The 20766-nt window shown below is 31.8% G+C and overlaps 1 protein-coding gene across 3 annotated transcripts; it reads right to left on the reverse strand.

The window, feature by feature from the left end:
- Window positions 1-32: 32 nt before the first annotated feature.
- LOC148605001 (PAN2-PAN3 deadenylation complex subunit Pan3-like) lies at window positions 33-18719 on the reverse strand. Of its 3 annotated transcripts, none has more exons than XM_088550891.1 (17): window positions 18620-18719; window positions 16883-16974; window positions 16281-16571; window positions 15315-15561; window positions 14322-14464; window positions 12025-12090; window positions 10955-11059; window positions 10078-10135; window positions 9395-9553; window positions 7371-7487; window positions 6465-6611; window positions 5747-5997; window positions 5355-5494; window positions 4720-4849; window positions 4243-4307; window positions 3674-3812; window positions 33-3325 (listed from the first exon to the last, which is right to left on the reverse strand). In XM_088550891.1, the coding sequence occupies exons 2-17, from the start codon at window positions 16958-16960 to the stop codon at window positions 3173-3175; spliced, it is 2289 nt and encodes a 762-aa protein (XP_088407017.1). In that variant the 5' UTR covers window positions 16961-16974; window positions 18620-18719; the 3' UTR covers window positions 33-3172. The 3 variants fall into 3 exon arrangements, with proteins under 3 accessions (XP_088407017.1, XP_088407015.1, XP_088407016.1); XM_088550889.1 differs by having other exon boundaries at window positions 18412-18699; XM_088550890.1 differs by lacking the exon at window positions 18620-18719 and adding an exon at window positions 17355-17474.
- Window positions 18720-20766: the final 2047 nt, after the last annotated feature.

Raw genomic sequence — 20766 nt, forward strand, 5'->3', positions numbered from 1 at the left:
TATTCAGGCAAATTAAATAAAATAAAACAACATCACTATTGCACATTTTATTGTATAAATATTTTACATGTCAATTCCATCACTGGATGGTTTTAACATTTGTTTTTTGTACAATTTTTTATGCAAAATACATGTCTCATCACAGGAAGACTGGAGAAATTCAGAATTTTATTTCATTCTTGTGTTTATAATAATGTTCTCTCTACATCTAAAAAAAAATCATACATCATTGATTAAGACAACGAAGGGTAACTTTTCTAACTCTCTGGACCATTTTTCAAGTCTTTACCTAAAAAGGTAACATTCAAAGGGCCATTTGGTCCCTTTTTACCAATATGCAATGGCCTCAAATGATCTCAGAAATTTATCCCTTTGATATCAATGATGGAACATAATTTCCCTTAATTTACTTATAAACTCACCCAGTTTCATGCAATTTAGACACTTACAAGTTACCTAAAGGAAGGTCAATCTTTTAAGATGAACATTTAATGCAATTAATTTCTTTATCAAAATCCTCCATGCAAATCTTAAATACTGACTTTCATGGAATATTTCACAAGAATCATTTAAATGACCTGATTGGTAATCAAATCATAGCACAAAGACAATAAACCCAGGTAGTACAACCATTAATATCCAGTGCTTAATCTAAAATACTGTGAAAGTACTTTTTTCGTGGGTACCAATATTTGTGGTTAAGGAAGAAATGATCAGTTCGTGGATTTGACACCTTTATCATACAAATGAATAGAAAAATTTCCTTTTTGTTGGGAACAAAATTTCTTGGTTTACCAAACCCACAAAAATTAGTACCCCATGACCAACAATACTTTCACAGAAGACCAAATTCTTTATTTTTGCATGGTTTATGACACAAGATGTGTGGCCTAGTAATACCTTTCAGCTACTCTCTTGTGTCAAGTTTAGTGTAAGAGTTCATCGATTGCTGAAATTCACGGATTTTCCAGCTATTTAGCCAGAAAGTAACACCCCATCATGAAAAAGAGGAATTAAAAGTTTATACCCACTTGATAAATGATTAGGAAAAGTGTGAAAGAGAACATTATTACAAACACACTGAAAACAAAATCCATAAATTTTCACCTGTAAGTTAAAAATTTATGTAAATAAACAAAACATATAAAATTTCCTAACTTCGAATCATATTTAAAAGGAAAGTAAAAGTCATATTTGACAGAAAAAGTGAAGAAATCAACATAGTATGGCATCTACAGCTGTATAGAGAAAACAAGTACTATAAGATATTGATGAGTTTGAAGGTCAGCTGCTGATGGTCAATTAACAACAAATAGTGAGTGTAAACTTCCTCATAAATCATGACAATATGTCAAAATAAGCAACTCACATAGTGAAAGCTATGTCTGATTAATTTTACACATACTATTATCAATGAAACAAATAATGTAAAATCTTGACTTTTTAAGATATTCTCAATGTGAAAAAAAGATTGAAGTTCTTTCATCCAAAAATAAAATGCCAAATGAAGGGAGCAGCCAAGTGAGAGACAGATAAATAAATAAAATACAGAATTACCACAAAAAAAACATCTATCCATTATCATTACCACAAGTTATGTACCCTTCACTGTGTTTTCTTTTTTGCATTTCTTCCGAGTAGATATTAAAGCACAATGTCAAATTCAAAACCTAAGTTAAATTCCTCGTTTGAACTGATACATTTTCAACAGACCAAATAGAACTACTTACAAATGACATGATCAACTACAAAGAAATTTTGGAGTTTTACTGACCATTAACAAGTTTTATTCTGATGCAAAAGGTATAGTTTCACATTTTACCCTTTGACCTTAAGGAAGCTCTTCTATGGAACTGCAAGTCACCTGATCACATTCTGTTTCCTGATTGGCCAAATGCTGTTAACTTAGTGTCGTTCAAAAAAACCGTATCGAAAATTTTAACTTGCTTTAAGAAAAAACTGTATCGAAAACTTTAAATTGTGTGCCATGTGTTATTTTCTTAATGAAATGTAGAAACTTAGAAGTAAAATAAGACTATACGTCTGTTATCTTTTTTAAAGATAGTACTTGTTTTTTTTTCACTCTGAGTACTTTCAATCATTTGGCAGTCGTGAAAAACAACTTAACAGACACCTAAAAACTTTGACAACAAATATAATTGAATCAATTGCTTTACAGCATGTAAGCCTAAGCTTATTTAATTATTAAATTATTCTACCCTTCAATTATCATAATACCAATTAAGCTTCAAATTATTGACCAAATTTTTCATAAGGTGAATACAGTAAAACCTAAATTCCATTTTTAAACCTTTAAGATGATAAATCTCTACAAAAATAGTATCAGAACTAAGTGAAAAATGCCCAGAAAAATGTGGAGACAAATCTGCATGATTATGAAAGTAGAAAATTCGTATTCAAAATATTCTATCCTTTTTTCAGTCAAGACTCAAGATCATTGACCAATTATTTTTTTATCAATATAAATGTGATATTTTATTCACAATTTATAAAATATCATTTGAAAGAACAAAATAGTAGACGATAATAGAATAAAACATTCAACAATTCTTTATAAGTTAGGAATGGAGTTAAGCAAAAACTCCAATTCGTAGCATTTTGCTGCCTTGTTCAAACTTTAACAAGTAACAAAAAAAAAACATGTCTGTAGTCTCCTAGCAACAATGGTAGTCATAGCAACAAGTTGTCATTCTAACAATGTGTCTATATCACAAACAGCACTGTCCATGTCAAAAATTAATCAATGTACCACACTGTCATTGCACTGTGTTGTTCCTTTCAAGTTGTTCACACAATGTTTTGATTTCTCATTTCCATGGATGGAATGACATCATAAGAACACAAACAAAATATTTTGCTCCAATCACAATAATCACCGAAAAAATATTTCGGACAAATGAAAAAAAAAATTCCACCTCTGACGAACTTCATAAACAAAATACTCAAGTATGATATCCAATACTGAATGAATAACCAGTAAAAGAATAATCCTCATAATTTGTGAACAGTGTAAGTAAAAGTAAATGTCCCATTGCCAAATTTTAGCTAGGGCATTATAAATCAGCTGGTTCAAATATCAACATATTCTGTATTAGTTGTTCTAAGAGTGAGATCTTCAATTCCAAAACAATTAAAAAGATCTAAATCTCATCTAAGTGAAGGCATTCGACTGGGAATCAGAACTTGTTATAAGATCATTGAATGCACGCTCGAAGTTTTGTTTCAACTCGGCATATGTCACAATGAGAACACTATTTTCATCACGAGAAATTAGACAGATCTTCTCAGGTGATCCAGCATCCAACTGTAAAATACACCACAAAAAGGTCATCAATTAAAAAAAATAGACAACAAAGGTTATAAAGTAGGTCCATTAAATTCTGGAATAGGTAATATATGACCCATATTTTCAATGTGTATTTGAAATATTAATTAATATATAAGGTATTCATACATAGCGTGTTCGATGAAAATTTTAGAAAAATAAAACTAGCAAAAGAATAAAAATTCACCTCTATACCATAAAAATAGTAAATTGTAACTAGCAAAAGAATAAAAATTCACCTCTATACCATAAAAACCAATAAAAGATTTTAAAAATATCAATATTACTTTGTTGGGTAGCTTTAATAAAAATATAATTGTTTCTCACCTTATTAAGAGATTGTACAATATGAGCCATATCAATCCATGGTGTACCATTGCTGTCATGCTGGTGAAACAAGAAATCTCTATACAACTTCAACATGTACCGATCTCCAGTTTCAGACCACTGTGGATCCATCTGAAATCTAAACATCACACATTATTTGTAGTTTTCAATCCAGACAAAAATTCATTTTTGCCATTTGTTTTAATTTGTACAAAGAAATTTAAATGCACACCAGATTTTTTTTTCAGTCAATCATAAAGTTCAAAATGCTTACGTGTATGGTTACGCTGATTTACGACAAGAAAATACAATTTTTCAATAATCATTAACAGGCATCAGCCCAATAAGGGCAGACATGGGTTTGCTCCCTACAGTTGGAAAACAAATTATATCTGGTTGCATAAAATCAGTTTTCGATTTTCACAAATTGAAACGAAAAATCTGCTCAGTCATTATTTTTTTTTACTCCTCCCTTTCTAACTGGAAATCCCAAATCTGTCAAAAATACATATACATCAAATAATAAACTCAAGACAGACCCTGTTAAAATACTAATCAAAGGGACTTACTCTTTCCTCTCGTTGATAGTTCCTAGTTTACACAGGATTCTAAATAACCTGCCATTCTCTACAGACTGTAAAAACCAATAGAAATAAATTTCAGGAGAGAAGAATATTTAATATGAGGAAGATTCTAACTTGAATGCCAATGATGTTTTTTTTTATAATACAGTAGAGTGCCTTGCCAAGACTAAAATGTGTTTTATTTCTAATTTTGGTAAGGTGGAAACTTCCCATACAAATTCAACAGTTCCAGTTGTAATTAAAATCCCATTACAAGCAAATACTTATTTCAAAAGCACTAGGTACATGTATGCCATAGTTGACAGACCTTTTATAATTTAATTCAATTTGATAAATGGCTGCTGAAAATGATATTTTGGAGAGTTCAATCTAGGCACTTTCAAAGACAGCAAAACAAAACAAAACTAAACCATGCCAGAATAACAACATTTGGTGTAGTGTTGTACAGAATGTGTATATAACCTTAGATAACTCCACTTCTATCACATCACTCCGTAACTGAGCTGCATCCAACTGTGTGTAGAACCTTGCACCAATCATAGGCATAATATCATTTATACTTCGTGGCCTGTTTGAGTTAGTCAACAAATACCTAAAACAGTGAAAGACAGATCAAGTATTCTATATCAAGAAAATTCTCCACTGGTTGCAGCATTATATGACCACAAAGGTCAAATCCTGATCAATCTGAGCAAGCATGAACACTACATTATAAAGAAATAGCAAGAAATCACAGTATGCATAGCTCTTTCTCTATAAATAATTCAATATGTATTATATTATGATCAATGTATGAAGAATAGATCTTAAAGCTTGTAAAAATGCATTACACATATACATATATTTACAAATCAGCTTCCTTTCTTGGGTGCTAGGCATTTAAAATCATTTATCAGACAGAAATGAAATGGTAACTAATTCAATACATCACAACACTTTTTAAGAATCTTAAAATAAAGAAACATATCATCCTCAAGTTCCCCTCATTCTTTTTATTAAAAAGTTCAAGTCTCAGTTATACACAAAAAAATAGCAAAAATAATTTCAACAAAAAAGTTACATATGAACATATAAAATAACTAGTAACAAAAACCGACACGAAAAAATTTTTGAGATCTGCTGAATAGTTGCGTGCTACAAGTTCCATGGAGTTGCTGATGTTGTCTCGCTGAATGGCCATGATATTATTGCAGGCTAAGGCTAATACAACCTTCCCCAGAAATACTAAATCTTCTTGCTGAAATAAATGATAAAAAACATACATGAATTCTAATAAAAAGGTTTACAAAATAGAAGAAGAAATGCATGGAAGAAATATATTTGTATATCTTCAAGCTTCTAAGATCTAAAAGCAGGTATGAAAAAGAAATTTACTGAACAGGTAACTTTCATCCATGGTTGACTTAATCTATGAAATGATGAAAATTGGTACCATGGGCACAAATTCATTCTCATGGTGTATAATTTGATAAATAATACAAAAATATACCTGATAATGCTGCATCATTGCCAAAGGGTTGCCCTGGTTGCTGTCAAACGTTAACACATCCATGATGCCAACACAATTCAATCGTAACCGAGACTTGCTGTAGATAAGAATTTTGGTAGGATCCATTGTTCTACATGCCAGGCCTGCAGCATGAATGGCCCTCAAGGCTGAACTCAGCTGCACCACATAAGCCCAGATCATACTCTCTGGTAACAATCCCGCATGCTGTCGTGGACCATTGTTGCCACCACCTATAAGGATCAAAATTCAATCATATACTTGATGTTTATATACTTAATGTTGAATGCTATTGTAAGTGAACAAATGTCCTTCTAAATTTTTGATCAGTACTAAACCTAGACTGAGTTTATTTACAGTAAAGAATATCAGTCAAGAAACAATAATATATTTCAATGTAGTTAAGCCTTAGATTTTAAGAATTTTTTAGACTGAGTAATAGAATTTTAAAGTTCAATGACGAATCTTGGAGTTGGTAGCATTGAATAGCAAAATTTCCTATATTAGTGACTTTGTCCTTTAGACTTTAAACCTTGAATCATTCCTGCAAATAAGTCTTACAGCGAGTCAATTGTTAACTTCAGGGTATAGTTGGTCATTCCTTGATTAAATGATCATTATTTGATGGAATGTCTTAATAAACTGGAAAACTGACTAGAATCACAGTAATTTACAGAAGAATAATTACTAAAGTTCTCACCTTTAGAGTTGCCACCTGAGTTGAATGACCTTGAATTACCATCCATACTGAATGGTTGGTTATAACCGTTGATAGACCCTGGACTGTTAAAGTGTCTACTCATCAATGTCTCAGCACCAGCAAGGAAATCATATACAAACACTATGGCTGTAAAAGACAAGCATATTTAAGTAACAGTTCATATAAAATTCAGACATTACCAATGGTAAAGTGATTCATGGTGAAGAAAAATCCACCAAACAAATGATGTTTCTTCAGTCTATAGATGTTATATTTTCACATAACAATAATCATCTCTGCATTCAGATCTGCACTTTTTTGAAAAATCATACATTCATCTCCCACTAAAATCAACCAAATGAAACCAAATCAAGGACAATAAATCTTGCAAAGTGCCATTTTCAGATACAATCTATAAAATTTTTATCTCAAAAGCACAACAACTAAATGAAAAACTAAGATTGGTTATGTTATCTGTTACTGTTTCTCATGCCTATTGGAAATAAAATTGAATTTGGTGGGTTTTTGACATGCATAAATCATGTCTTGTCCAATTTTCAGAAAGACTGCCAGTTACAGTAACTGTAAACATGAAAATTACGTCCCATAAAAATATCCATTTTGACGGAATCTGTGAAATTTAATGTGTTAACATTATTTTCTGTAATGATGTACACATTTTTTTTTTGTACAGAATATTCATTTAAAATTAAAAGACAGAAACAAAGAAAAAAATATTTTCAACCGAAGGCAACAAAAGCCAAAATCTTATCTTCATTGTTTTAAAAATTAACTAAACTTAAACGTTATTTGAACCTTGATGTTTTTCAGTTACTTCTTTCTAAGGAAAAACATCAACAAAGGATTACTTTACTGAACTTAAGAAAGAAAACATGATAAACTTACAGTTATCACCGAAGGCCTTAGTAGTGAAAACTTCTCTGAGCTGTACTATGTTGGGATGATACATTTTCTTCCACATATCTATCAGCATCATGCACTTGGTATTAGATAATCGAAAACCTGTAACATAAATGATCTAAATAATCTTCTAGAAATCAGAATTGAAGAGAATGTGTCCTGTTAGAGTCAAAAATTGATTGGCTGGTGGTCATTTTATGCTTTTGGCAGTATATTTTTGTAAACCAATTTATTTTCATGGAAACTTACATTCACAATTAAGGGAGTCAATCCAGTTTGAAGGCTATTTAATTTTGCTTCTAACACTCTTTTAAACATGTATTCATTAAATAAGAAAAAAAAATGCTCACAAAAATAAGTTGATTTACAATATGCCTTTAAATTTTCTGGAAGATCTGATAAATCCAGTCAACTTTACTTTGTACTAATTTGTCAAAAAAACTTAACCTGACCTTTAACATGCTAGCTAAGACCCAACTCAAATACATTATTCTGAAGAAATACAACTAACTTTGAATCTTCCATACTGAAGGTAAGAGTAATTACTAGAGAATTCTTTTAGACACAAGAAAACTTCAATTATCATGTTGTTAAGATAGAATAATTTTGCTTGTGGATTTATTTAAGCAATAATGAGAGGTCAAAACCAACAACTTTCATAAGTTCCAACATTCTGTGTGTTTTTCTTTTTACTTTATGTGACTCTTTCAATTTGTAAAAAATAGTGAGATATTTCTCAATATCTCAAACACCAAAGTCTCTTTTTGGTAAAAAAGTACAAAATTGTATTAACATCTGATTAAAGCATGTAAGATTGTACTCCCAATACACACTTAGTACTTGAATTTTATCTTTGTCGTTTCTAGAAATTCTGTCCACCAATCACTTAATAAATTTACATCCTTAGAGGGACATCAGAGTATTATTGGCAACTTTTTTTGTTTTTCTACTGTTCTTACTGCCTTAATATATCAGCAATTTCCAATGACAATGTTATGTCAAATTGACTGATGCCCCAAATAAGTGGAATAACATCCATTTTGAACATCTCAACAGAACGTCACATCTTGCCCTAAGGTTACTCCATGTCTCGACCTCAAAACTGCTGTAACTTTGTAAATAGTCGAACTTCGTTAAGTCGAAGTCGAAGGGACTGGGCAAAAATGTTCAAGTTATCCGAGGTCGACTATAAAATGGACATAATTTGGTTGATGCCATGATTGTTTACATCATTAGTTGTGCTTGTACATGTACATGTTTTTCACTTACAGGGCTTTTTGTTCGTTTCATATCAGAAGTAATGTTTATGTGGTGTTTATCATGTTTTAAATATTGAATGGCACTGAGTGTTTAAGGAAAATTTCAGTTTCATTTTTTATATATCTGAAATGTCAGAAGTTCCAAACATACTGCTTTGGACGACTTGCAATCAGAAGATTAGTCAACACATGTGCTCTACATTACTACGATAAAATTTCAGATTCACTAGCGAAACAAATGTAGTCTTCGAAATATACACTTTTACTATCGTCTGTTTGAAGTTTAATTAAATATTCAGATACATATACTATTACAATTCATCTGTAATTAATATAGTTTATCAAAATATCCAATATCACTGTTAGTGTGAAATCTGACGTTTGATAAATAAAGTTCATTTCCTTTCACTACACACGCTATATTTAGATTAATCAAGCCATAAAGAGTATCAACAAATAATTTCAAAAGCCATGCTAATCATAGTAAAAACACACATCGATCATGGTTTGTAATAAAGTAATCAGTTTTCCAACCCATTAGTTGACTTCGAGACATCAGGGCTAATTAACCTCAGTCCTATCGAGAGGACTGATTGAAAACCTTGAGTTATCCAAGATTCGTTTCATCCAAGTTCGAGTAATCTGAGGTAAAATTGTGTGGGCGTAGAAATTAGTTAGAGTTATCCGTGTTCGACACATTGAGGTTTGACTGTATCCAATTTCTTACACAGAATCAATAAGCATACTTACCATGAACTCTACGAAGACAATAGGTAAGTCCATCTTTGGTGTTGACAGCTTTGTAACAAGTGGTGGGGTACCCAAATCTGTTTGATTTCTGCATGGACGTTGGAGGTGGGGGCTCCAAGGGGAATAAATTGTGATAAGTGTCCACTTCAGCTGGTATGTCTGTAAATAAAATAGCAAATAGGGCATTAAGGAGCATTAAGTGATACCTGCTATGTAATGTGGAAAAAGGGGGATGGCAAAATGTTCAATAACTACATTTCAGATTTTGCTGGAGATATTACTCAATCTTGAATTTCATGGTACTTAAAAACTGATTCATTCTCAAATTATCATTTGCACAGAAAGTCACACAACTTAATGTGGCATGGTATAAAAACTAAAAGATATAAAATATTTCTCCACAGAAACAGAGTTCATAAAAAAAGTTTCTAGATTACTGGAAAAGAAAATGTTTCATATGTAAATATTTCTGGTCAAAATATGTTCAATTTAAGGTCTGGTAACAAAATGTCAACAACAAAGAGGAGTATGACAGTACCAACAACAACACATCATTATACAGTTACATAATCTATGCAATAATATACAAAAATTCATATTTCATATACGTTATGTTGATATGTTCAAATTCTATTTTTTCTTCAATATTCACATAACTTAGTGTACGCACTAAATATCTATACCTTGGTTTTGTTGCAGATCTATCTGGGCAAGAGAAAATGCATGTCTGTTCAATATGTCCTGTAATAGAATATCAAAAAGGTTTTGAAAATGGAAATATGTAAAAATGACAGCTTAAATAGCCTTTAATTATTTTATCAAGAGGACTTGTCACTCTAAACTGTACATTGAACTTTTGAATCTACAGGTTCTGTTAAGTAGCAGTCTTTCTAAAAATCAGACAGAAGGTGATTCATCCAAGTCAGAAACCCACCGAATTCTGTTTTATTTCTTGTTGATAAACAGTAACTGATCATGTAACCAGTTTTCCATTTGGTTGTTGCTCTTTTGAGATAAAAATTAGATAGATTGTACATAAAATTTGCACTCTGCAAGAGTTATCGTTCTTGATTTGGCTTCATTCGGTTGCTTTTAGTGGGAGATAAATGTATGATTTTCTCAAAAAGGCAAATCTGAATACAGAAAAGGTTGTTGTTATGTGAAAGTATAATATATGTAGACTAAAAAAGCATTGTTTGTTTGGTGGGTTTTCTTGACCATGATTCACTTTACCATTGGTAGTGTCTGAATTTTATGTGGACTGATACTTAATAATACAGTTATTTTTTTTCCTTAAAAATGACAATCTTGGAGAGATTTCTGAAGGAAAATTGGCCATTAATAGTTAGCTGCTCTTGCAAAAGCCCTCATGGATTGCAGAATTAGTTTATTAAGACTGTCAGCCTGTTTATACCAGTAAAAATGCAATGAAACATGGAACTGAAGATGTCTTGTCAAACTGTTTAGACAAGTATTACTGTGCAAATCTTGTTCATGAATATTCTGCATAATTTGCTAGGGGGAACAATACCATTATGTAAGACAAATTTCAAAACTTACCATTTTGAGTTCATCACACATAAAGAACTGTGGCATGTTTTTCTTGACTGTCATGTGGGCCACATGTGGAGGTAAACTTGGGAACAGGGTGAAATTTGGTAAATGCTGAAAAAAAAAGTCCACCTATAGAACCATGTGTACTTGTATAATCAAATATGAATACCGTGACAACTTTACGTCACGTCCTATTCAGTATGGTTTCTGTACAAGTCATAAAATTCTGGAGAGAGTTCTACAAATGTCTCCAAATATTGACGGTTTCTATACAAGTGTTAAATTCTGGAGATAGTTCTACAAATGTCTTCAAATATTGACACGAGTTTATCTTCATAAAAAATGTTTTGACTTGGTGTTGACTTAAGTGAGATAGGAAAATTATATGCCTTATACACATTTTGCTAAAACCTTCTAGACTTCAATGGAAGAAGTTCATTGCTTAAGTAAAGTTGAAAGGACACAAAGGATGACAGACTAATATTTCTAAGTCCAATGTGTAATTAAATTTCACATTTCATAATTTAATAACTGTATGGTAGTGATTTTGTGAAAGATGTTAGATGTAACACTTCAGCTAAGAATCATGCAAAATGTGATATATTGTTGAAAAGCCTACATATTTTTATTTTTGACATTTTGTGTAAAACGCTTTACTAAAAAGAAATTAACATTTGGTTTTTCATATTACCCGTGCTCATAAGAGATAAAAATTGTATAGACTGCAATGAAGAATTTAAAATTAAGGGAAATAACTCTGTAAATGACACTCAAATACCATAGAATCTATTGGATTTTCAAAGTTGATTACCTCCTAAGAGCAGGAAGATTTGAATGAATAATTATACATTTCATAATATAGACCCATAAAACAACTTAATTACAAAAATAAAAATATGTATCGTTTTTTTAGGGTTTATCACATTTTTCAGACTTTACATGATTCTTACAAAGACTGCTACTTACGTAATTACATGAAAACCAAATGTCTATAGACAATGACAACATTGAAAGGATATAAGGTCTCATCAATATTCATCTGATAAACTGATAAAATATACTTTTTTAATACTTACAATGCCTTCTCTATGTACAGAATATTCCTCTGGATTGTAAAAATATGTAGTCCCACCAACACTTTCCTACACAGAAATAAAAAGGCATAGACATTTAATCAATTTCAGCTAACAAAGGCATCAACAAATAGTCATGTTCTGAAGATTGATGAAAGTCCCAAACCTTCTAGATGTGATTAAATGAGTGAGATTTTCAGTAACGCAATATCGTCAAAATCATTGGTCAGGTAGACCTAAGGTAAGGGACAAAACTCTTACAAATCATTGGAACATTGGTATTCAGCATTTTACATCAATCTCATGTAAGCATCAAAGTAACTTGGACTGATTTCATTCTGGTTTTGGTGAAATTGAATATAGTACCAACACATCACTGATTTCAATAGTTATGTCCCTTATCATAGAGTAACCTCCTTAAGCAAATGATATTAACCAGGACAGTTATTCATCCTTTCTACTCCACTGATCAATAATTCCACTTCAAATGTGAAAAAAATGATTATTTATATCAAAGAGTGCAGGTAATTAGTATCTGTTATTGTTCAAAAATATGTAAAAATTAAAAACAAAACTTAAATAGTTGAGCTAAAATGTAAAAAGTTTTTAGCATATGACAAAGAGATACAGTCGAACCTTGTTAAGTCGAAGTCGAAGGGACCATGCAAAAATGTTCGAGTAATCCGAGCTGAGGATAAACTGGAAATACTTGTAGTTTGGTCAATGATTGTTCCTGCATTGACATCATTTTTGTTGCGCTTGAACATGTACAATTTCTTCACTTAATACGGTACTTCATAATGTCTTGCGTTTCATATCAGAAGATATTTTTTGTATATTGTATTTCATGTTTGAGATACTTAGCATTTTAGTGAAATTTCCTTTCTATTGCTTTCTACATCGAAAACGTCATAGATCATAACATGCTGCTTCATTTGACTCACAAACAGGAGTATCATCAAACCATGTGCTATACATTATTAAGATAAAATTTCAAAATTACTAGCGAAACGAATGTGATTGTTGAAATACACTTACTATCATCTGTTAAATGTTTCATTAAATAGTCAGACACCATTACAATTCATCTGTATTTTTTTTTAAATTATCAAAATATCATAATGTCCTATATCACTGTTGGTGTAAATTCCGACGTGTGATTAATAAAAGGCGTTTTTTTTCAGTACACACACAATTTTAAATTAAATAAATAAACAAATCAAGTCATAAAGAGTGTCAACAAATTAATTTTAAAAGCCAGGCTAATCATTGTTAAAACACACTTCGATCATGGCTTGTAATAAAGCAATCAGTTTTTCGACTAATTAGTTGACTTCGAAACATCAGGATTAATATCCTCAAAGCCCTATCGAAGGGACTGATTGATGACCTTGAGTTATCTGAGGTTTCGATTTATCTTAGGTAAAATTGTATTGGAGTAAGGGGAGTTTTGCTGAGACATTGTAATTAGTTCGAGTTATCCAAGATTTTGACTAATCCTTTTTCGACACATCGAGGTACGACTGTAATAGGATGTCTCCACAGTTTTAAGAAAGAAATTTCTATCAAGACTGACAGTTGAATAAGCCTAAGTTGCAATGAAAATTTCTACCGAGTATAGAGAATGCATAAAACCAAACATCATTATCACCTGGGATTATTTTTCTTAGTATTGAAAAACAATCAGTGTTTCCTGGTTTAGATATTGGAATTGATTCTTTTCTTTATAATTACCTGTCTATTATATAAATTTGCAACACTGGACCTCTTAAAATACAACTTCATACAATGCATATTTTTGCCATATTTTATGAAAATTATTTGTATACATGAATTTTTGCACTTTTTTATATGGGTACTATGAGAAGATTCACAATCTGTAAAGGTAAACACCTCTTCAACTGACAGATTGATCATGGCTAATGTCTTATAGTAGATATTTCATGCATTTCAGGGTGACAAATGATTGACCAATCAAACAAACCTTGCTTTGTACAAGACTGATACACTGAATCAGATCTTTATTATGCCAGCTCACAGAAGCAACACCCTGCAGGTAAGCATGCCAACCCCAATCTGAGACAATACTCAGACTCTGAGCCAACCACTTGTCACTCTAATCCCTTAAATAAAGCAGTGACTACCAACTTTGAAGTCTTTGCTATGACTGCTGGTATCAAACCCACGACCTCTTGCACTTGAGGTGAGCATGCTACCTTGAGACCAACAGGCAGTTAAACACCTCTTCAACACACTACACAGTAATATTTGACATGAATGGAACAGGAGTAAGATCTTACCTGGATGGTATTGTTTTGGTTTTTCTTTGGTGTTCCTGGTTTGATTGGAGCCAGAGGAGAACCTGTTCTCCTCATCATCAAGGGAGAACTGGTAGGAGAAAGGTGTGGACTGTTGTTTGGACTGGCTGATGAATAGGTTACACCTATAATATCAGAATATTTTACCATCAAATTCATTCAGATTTGTGTTGCAGTGTACATATATGTATAATATCAAAATTCTAAATTCCAGTATCCTAATAGTAAGTACTAGATTTAGTTGTATCTTCCCTTAATATTGAATTTTGTATAAATAACAAAAACAATTTGATGTGAAATTTTATTCTTGTATCCACTATATCTATCAAAATCAGTATCTCAAGTACTGAGAATGTATAAATAGGTGTCTTTTCTAGAGAGATCACTTAAAGACAGCCATAACAGGTGATTCTTTCTACTTCAACCTTAAAAACTTTAATGACTATATACAACCATTTATTAACAGGATAAATTTATTAAGAATCAGCAAAGTTGTTTGTTGTAGCTTAAATATTATTATCCTAATGAGACAGAAACACATATATGGCCACATTAAGTTAATTTGTAGTTTTTCATCCTTGCCCACCTTAATTTTTTTAAGGCAGTTCAAAGTTCCTTTTTTTTTAACATATATCCATCATGACACTACTTCTACACAATGACTATAGACTTCCAGTCATAACAAAGTTCAAACTTGTGATGAAACATGGTTTATGTAATTTAATGTTGTCAGCAGATCTCAGGATGATGTATTTATTCAATAGAATGTTTTAATCCATGTATTATTGTACTACGCATGTTTGACAGCATATGCTACATGTAGCTTACTCTGCTGTTAATTTATTTGGACTGTACAGTTCCTAAACAAAAATTAAATAAATTCCTCCCATCCATCCCCTTTTTTTTAGTCACTGATTTATGAGAATCTGCTAATTAACCTGATGTGGTCTACATATCTTGGTTACACTATCAAACCTGTTGGTAATAAGTGATTTGGTGGTGGCGTGTTTGACATCATTGGACCTGCAATAGACAACGGAATATCTCCGCCAGGCTGGGTAGAGTTACCAATGTGACCATTGTCCATAACATGATGGGTGGCATTTGACATGGGAGGCATTCCCATGGGACCATTTTGAAATGATGAGAAATTTGGTGAGCTGGCACTATGTGTTAAGGCTCCTGTCTTGGGAATGAACTCATCTGCTCCAGGATTAGATCCCTGTTAATCAGATATTTGTGTTAAGTATCAGACTCTATATAAATCAAGAAATGGATAGAAATATTATGAAATAACTCACCACAGTGTAATATGACTATTAGTATAATACATACCGTCAGGATCAAGGAATAAAGACAATATTTTATACATAATTTAAATAAAATGACTTATAATTTAATGGAACTTAATTGCAAAGTAGTATCTCAAGGACACATAACTCTTTTGCAATTTCCTAACATGAAAAACTGACGTGTAGAAATAAGTTTCTTTTCTGATAGTCTTGAGGTCTTTTCTATTTTTTTTTATCTAATAAAAAGAAATGAATCTGGTTTTAAATAATGTTGGGGAAATGTACATATGCATCTTTCTCCCCTGTTCAGCTCCACTGTCTATTCAAGAACCTAATCCACCTCAGAAAAAGTATAGCTTTGATCATATTATCCACATCGAAGCATAGCTTTTCTAAGATAGGAAAGGACCTTTTAAGAGCATTCATTATCTTCTTGAAATAGAAAGTCAGTTGCTAAGACTTGATTCTATTAGTGCTCAATAAAATGAAATTAACTTATGAATGAATAAATCACTTCCAAATAAGTTTTAATGACCTTTTAAACTATTTCTTTTTTGCAATGTATGTAAAAGTACAGTGTACATTTTAAAATGAACCATAACCAACTCAAATGGTAGGAATGTTTATAGTATGTACTTATTTCATTTACCTTCAAATTACTTCCAGGCATCTGAAGATTTAGAGCAGCAAAATCATTTGTCAGACCTTGATCAAGTCTAGATCCTAAACCATCAAATTTGGGGCTATCAATTCTGGACCCATATCCATCAAACATCTGGCCTGGACCAGGACCTTCCATTCTTGGGTCAGGGGGGCCATCCATTCTAGGCATGTCCATCCTAGGACCCATCCCATGACCTGGTGGTCCAAAATTTCTAGGTCCTGCTCCTGGCATTGGACCCATCATGTTCCTAGGTGTTCTTCCCATTCCTCTTTGTCTCTAGAATTAAGTTTATATTCAATTCAGCTGGAGTACTTTTAAATGTTTTTCCCCAGTGATTGGGAAAGTCTATGTAAAGATTTTTTGTAATGGGTTTAAAGACCCTTACTAGAACAATTTATAGGCCATCAGGCTAAGTGAATAGACCATATTTTCTTGATATTTGCCTTATTATTTTTAACTTCCATAATTTTGAACCCAGAGTGCAGCTGATGGTACATTTTTTAAGACATTTACATGTTTAAGTTTAGTAGCTGAGAAAAGTAGTTCATTGAATAAAGGTCAATAGTAATAAGTGGAATAGAACTTACATTGAATGGCTGAAAATCTGAGACAGGTGGTTCATTGCCAAAGGTAGCATTAAAATACTGGTCACCATTACTTCCCATTGAGTCAGGTATTCCTATAGGCAAAAAGAAAACATTTATTCAAAACCTTGGCTATTAAAAGCCACTATAAGTCTTGAAACTACCATGATAATTTGTAATTTTAAAGTGTACCACACTTGGATGCCAATCTATAGTACTTTGTACACCTTTTGGAATTACCAATGCCTTTGATACATGTAAAATTTTACAAAAGGTGTATCAGTAGTAAACCTGTAGATAAGTTCAAACATGTAAATTTTACATTGACAATTTCAAAAAGATTGCCTTTAACTGTATAGAAAATAAAATATTTTACATGTTTCTGTTAGGATCAAACTTAATTTCACACACTGTTTAGCAACCTTCGAGTATGATTTACTTAATATCAACCATGTGTATAGTCAATTTAAAATACCTATCTCTACATGTACAGTATATCCAGAATGCATTGATTTGTGAATCCAAGCTATTTCTCCCTAAATATTGTCCACTAATAGAGTTGTTTTGCCTCTTTTCCTGTTCGCCCTGAGTCATTTCACTAAATCTTGAGTTGGACACTGATGAACTACAACAGCTGTTTATTATTTTTTTTAATCGATTATCTCACCTTTCAATTGCAATTTAATCAACTAATTGATTGGTATTCAAAATTTGAAAATGGTTGACATCTTGTTTATTGTATCATAAAAAGCTGACTTAAGAGTTCAAACAAATCTGTAGAAAGTTATAAAATTCTTCTTTGTGTCTATCATATAAAAATCATCTTGCTGATTACTCTGAAGCATATTATTTAAATAAATCATATATTTCATAAAGATTTAAAACAATAAGTAAAAAGTATAAATCATTATTTGGTAAAAATACTATCACATTAACATATCAGAATGTAAAAAAATAGTCATGAACTATACTAAATAATGTACAATCTGAACTGTCTTAATAACAGGTAAAACAACCAAGCACAAATTTACCCAGGGCAATCGAACAGGTAATGGGGACAAAACGACTCAATACCCATTAATTAAACCACACTTTGAATAATAAAACAAACAAAATACACTTTCCAAATTTGACATTGCATAATTATAGTTTATGGTACTGCTTAATCTAAATGATAACATCTAATGTTCTTGAAATTTCATAAAAATGCAATTGGTACAAATGTGGATTCACAAATTCAAATTTGTTGAAAATGAAAATTAAATCAAGAGAGTTCAACCAAGTACATATATTATATATCTTTTCCCTAAAATATGAGGAAATAATCATATTTTCCCCATTCTTTCAGCAATTTGCTTTCTCAGCTGATCTGCATTGATCTAAGCATGTTTGTAAACAATGGCAGTTCCCATGTAGAAAACGGCAATATGGACTTAGCGCCCTTTCTAAGAAGGATTGTGACAATGATCACAATACATATTTTAGAAAAGGCATGCCAGAATGCAAGATTTCAATGATGACACTAATCGCACCTTGCTTTTCTTGCAAAGGACCATTTACGAGTTGTTTTTGAAACTCAACACTTGGGTTATGGTGGAGAAATTGACAGTCGTCTCCGAAATTACAAGTGCCTGTTTGCAGAAAGAAACGACACGGTGTAGATTTTTTCCCACCAGGAACTCCAAAGGGCATCCTACTATCCTGATCTTAAACACTTTTACGCGATTGTTGCATTTTTACCGAGTTACAAGATTTTTTTCGTGGTGCATTCAATCATTTGAACAGGTCCTTCGCTTTGGATTATACGCTGATTGCGCATGTGCATGTAATTGGGTCAAGTCTTTGTCTGAGTAGTGTTTTGTCAGATAAACGCTTCATTTTCACTGAATGCTATATGTAAATCGAACATACATTTTCATACTTTTTCATTCAAAGAAGACTGCAAACCGCATAATAAGTTTTCAACCCCAAGAAAATGTAATATTGAAATATTGAAAGAAAAGCTTTTTCGTTTTGAAATTATCAAATACGAAATTTTCACCGTTACGAAAGTTTGATACGAAAATACAAAAAGTACTTGTAGGTTCTTAATTAAAAACGGGGTTGCTCGCTTAGTTTTTTAATGGAAATATGGTCTTTGAAGCTGGTTTTTTTTTCAAATAAAATCCGATTGATTTGTCAACGGCCCATAAAAGATTTATTCGTAAAGGATACATGTTTCAAATAATTGTCTATTCTTTAACCTTTTCTACGAATTCGGCGACGTATTGTGACGTTATTTTCTTTGTTAACGTCATAAAATATCCAAATGAAAACTGCTTCAAAACAACTCGGCCTGGCAGTGAAAGATATAGTGCATACCAAAATATGCCATGGCAGTAAAAGGGTTAAACATTGTTTTCACATTTGTGCAGTAGTACGTGGGCTGAGATAACCCCGTGCACCCCCACTCATCAACTCAAATAGTTTATGATTTTCATGTACCCTTATACCTCCTAGTTGTGAATCATTTTGTCGCTTAAAATATTAACTCTTTCAGTGCCACGGCACATTTTTCATTTTGTACCTCGTTGAGGAAAAAAAATACAATTTTTGTTTTTTTTTCTTCTAACTTCTTTATGGAGATTAGGCTTCACATCACAAGAAGCAAAATGCACCTATAAAATGTACAGAAATGTTTTTCCTTTCAGAAACTGTTTAAATTTTTTAAATAAGACGAGAACTTTTTTCACAGCACTATGAGGAACAGGGGTAATTTCTGCGTAGGACTATTTTTGCCTACGTTCCAAATGCTCATTGGTTGAATTGGTGGTCTGTAACCTGGAGGCTTTGATTTCGGAAATGGTTTGCAATCCCTTTGTTCAGCAAATTTGTGTAATGAGTTCAATAAACCAGTGACAAAATTTACAAATTTTATATTCGCAAATGATTATATCAGTTTGGTTGCACATTGATTTGATACAAATGGTAAGTTCGATTATTGATATGTTACACTTGATTTGGCCTTAGATTTGTTACGGGTTTTACTGTCAATGAACTGTTACAAATGGTGGAGCCTTAATTTGAATTACTACAGGTTATGGATATGTTTTCAAATAAGATTTAGTATTCGATTTGTAACAGGTGTAGTTTGGGGTTTTCGATTTGTTACAAATAATTTAGTCTTAGATTTTTTTTGTTATAAATTATATATCTACAAATGCATCGGCCTTTGATTCGTTACTATTGTATGGGAAATTGATTTGTCTTTCGATAGATGTTTTGGTTATCGACTTGTTACTTATGGTTTAGCATTTGATTTGTCACAGGTATTTTGATTTTGATCTGTAAGAAGTGATTAAGCCTTTGATTTGCTACAGTTTATTGATTTGTTACAAATGAGTTAGCCTTTGATTTGCTACAGGTGCATTTTTTTATTTTGTTACAAATGACGCAGGCTTTGATTTCTAACGGATTGATAATTGATTTGATGCTTATGATTTAGTATTTGACTTTCAACAGATGTTTTTGTAATAGATTTGTTACAAATTAATCAGCCTTTGATTTGCTACTGGTGTACATGTGTACTTGTTACATGTGTAGTTTTAACTTTGTTACAAATAATATATAGTTTGATTTATTACAGCTCGCAATTGCTTATTGATTTGTCACTAATGAAGTACCCTTTGAATTGTTTAAGGTTGATTAGTTATTGATTTGTTACAAATGGTCTAGCCTGTGGTTTGTTACAAATAGTTTAGCCTGTGGTTTGTTACAAATGGTTTACCCTGTGGTTTGTTACAAATGATTTAGCCTGTGGTTTGTGACAGGAGTATTTTAAATTTTATTTGTTACAAATAATACAGTCTTTGATGTGTTAGAGCAGATTTGTTATTGATTTGTTTCAA

The sequence above is a fragment of the Perna viridis genome, chromosome 10 (assembly GCF_037379345.1).
Source record: "Perna viridis isolate PV_CMFRI_1.1 ecotype Kerala chromosome 10, ASM3737934v1, whole genome shotgun sequence".
Lineage (NCBI taxonomy): Eukaryota > Metazoa > Mollusca > Bivalvia > Mytilida > Mytilidae > Perna > Perna viridis.

Bases quoted from the DNA above. Each gene is read 5' to 3' on its own strand.
- LOC148605001 (XM_088550889.1), bottom strand. From the start codon at position 18,571: ATGCCCTTTGGAGTTCCTGGTGGGAAAAAATCTACACCGTGTCGTTTC. The intron at 16,975-18,411 runs GTGCGATTAGTG...TTTTGCCTATAG, and splicing joins TCCTTTGCAAGAAAAGCAAG to GAATACCTGACTCAATGGGA. The intron at 9,554-10,077 runs GTATAGATATTT...TTTTATTTACAG, and splicing joins AGATCTGCAACAAAACCAAG to ACATACCAGCTGAAGTGGAC.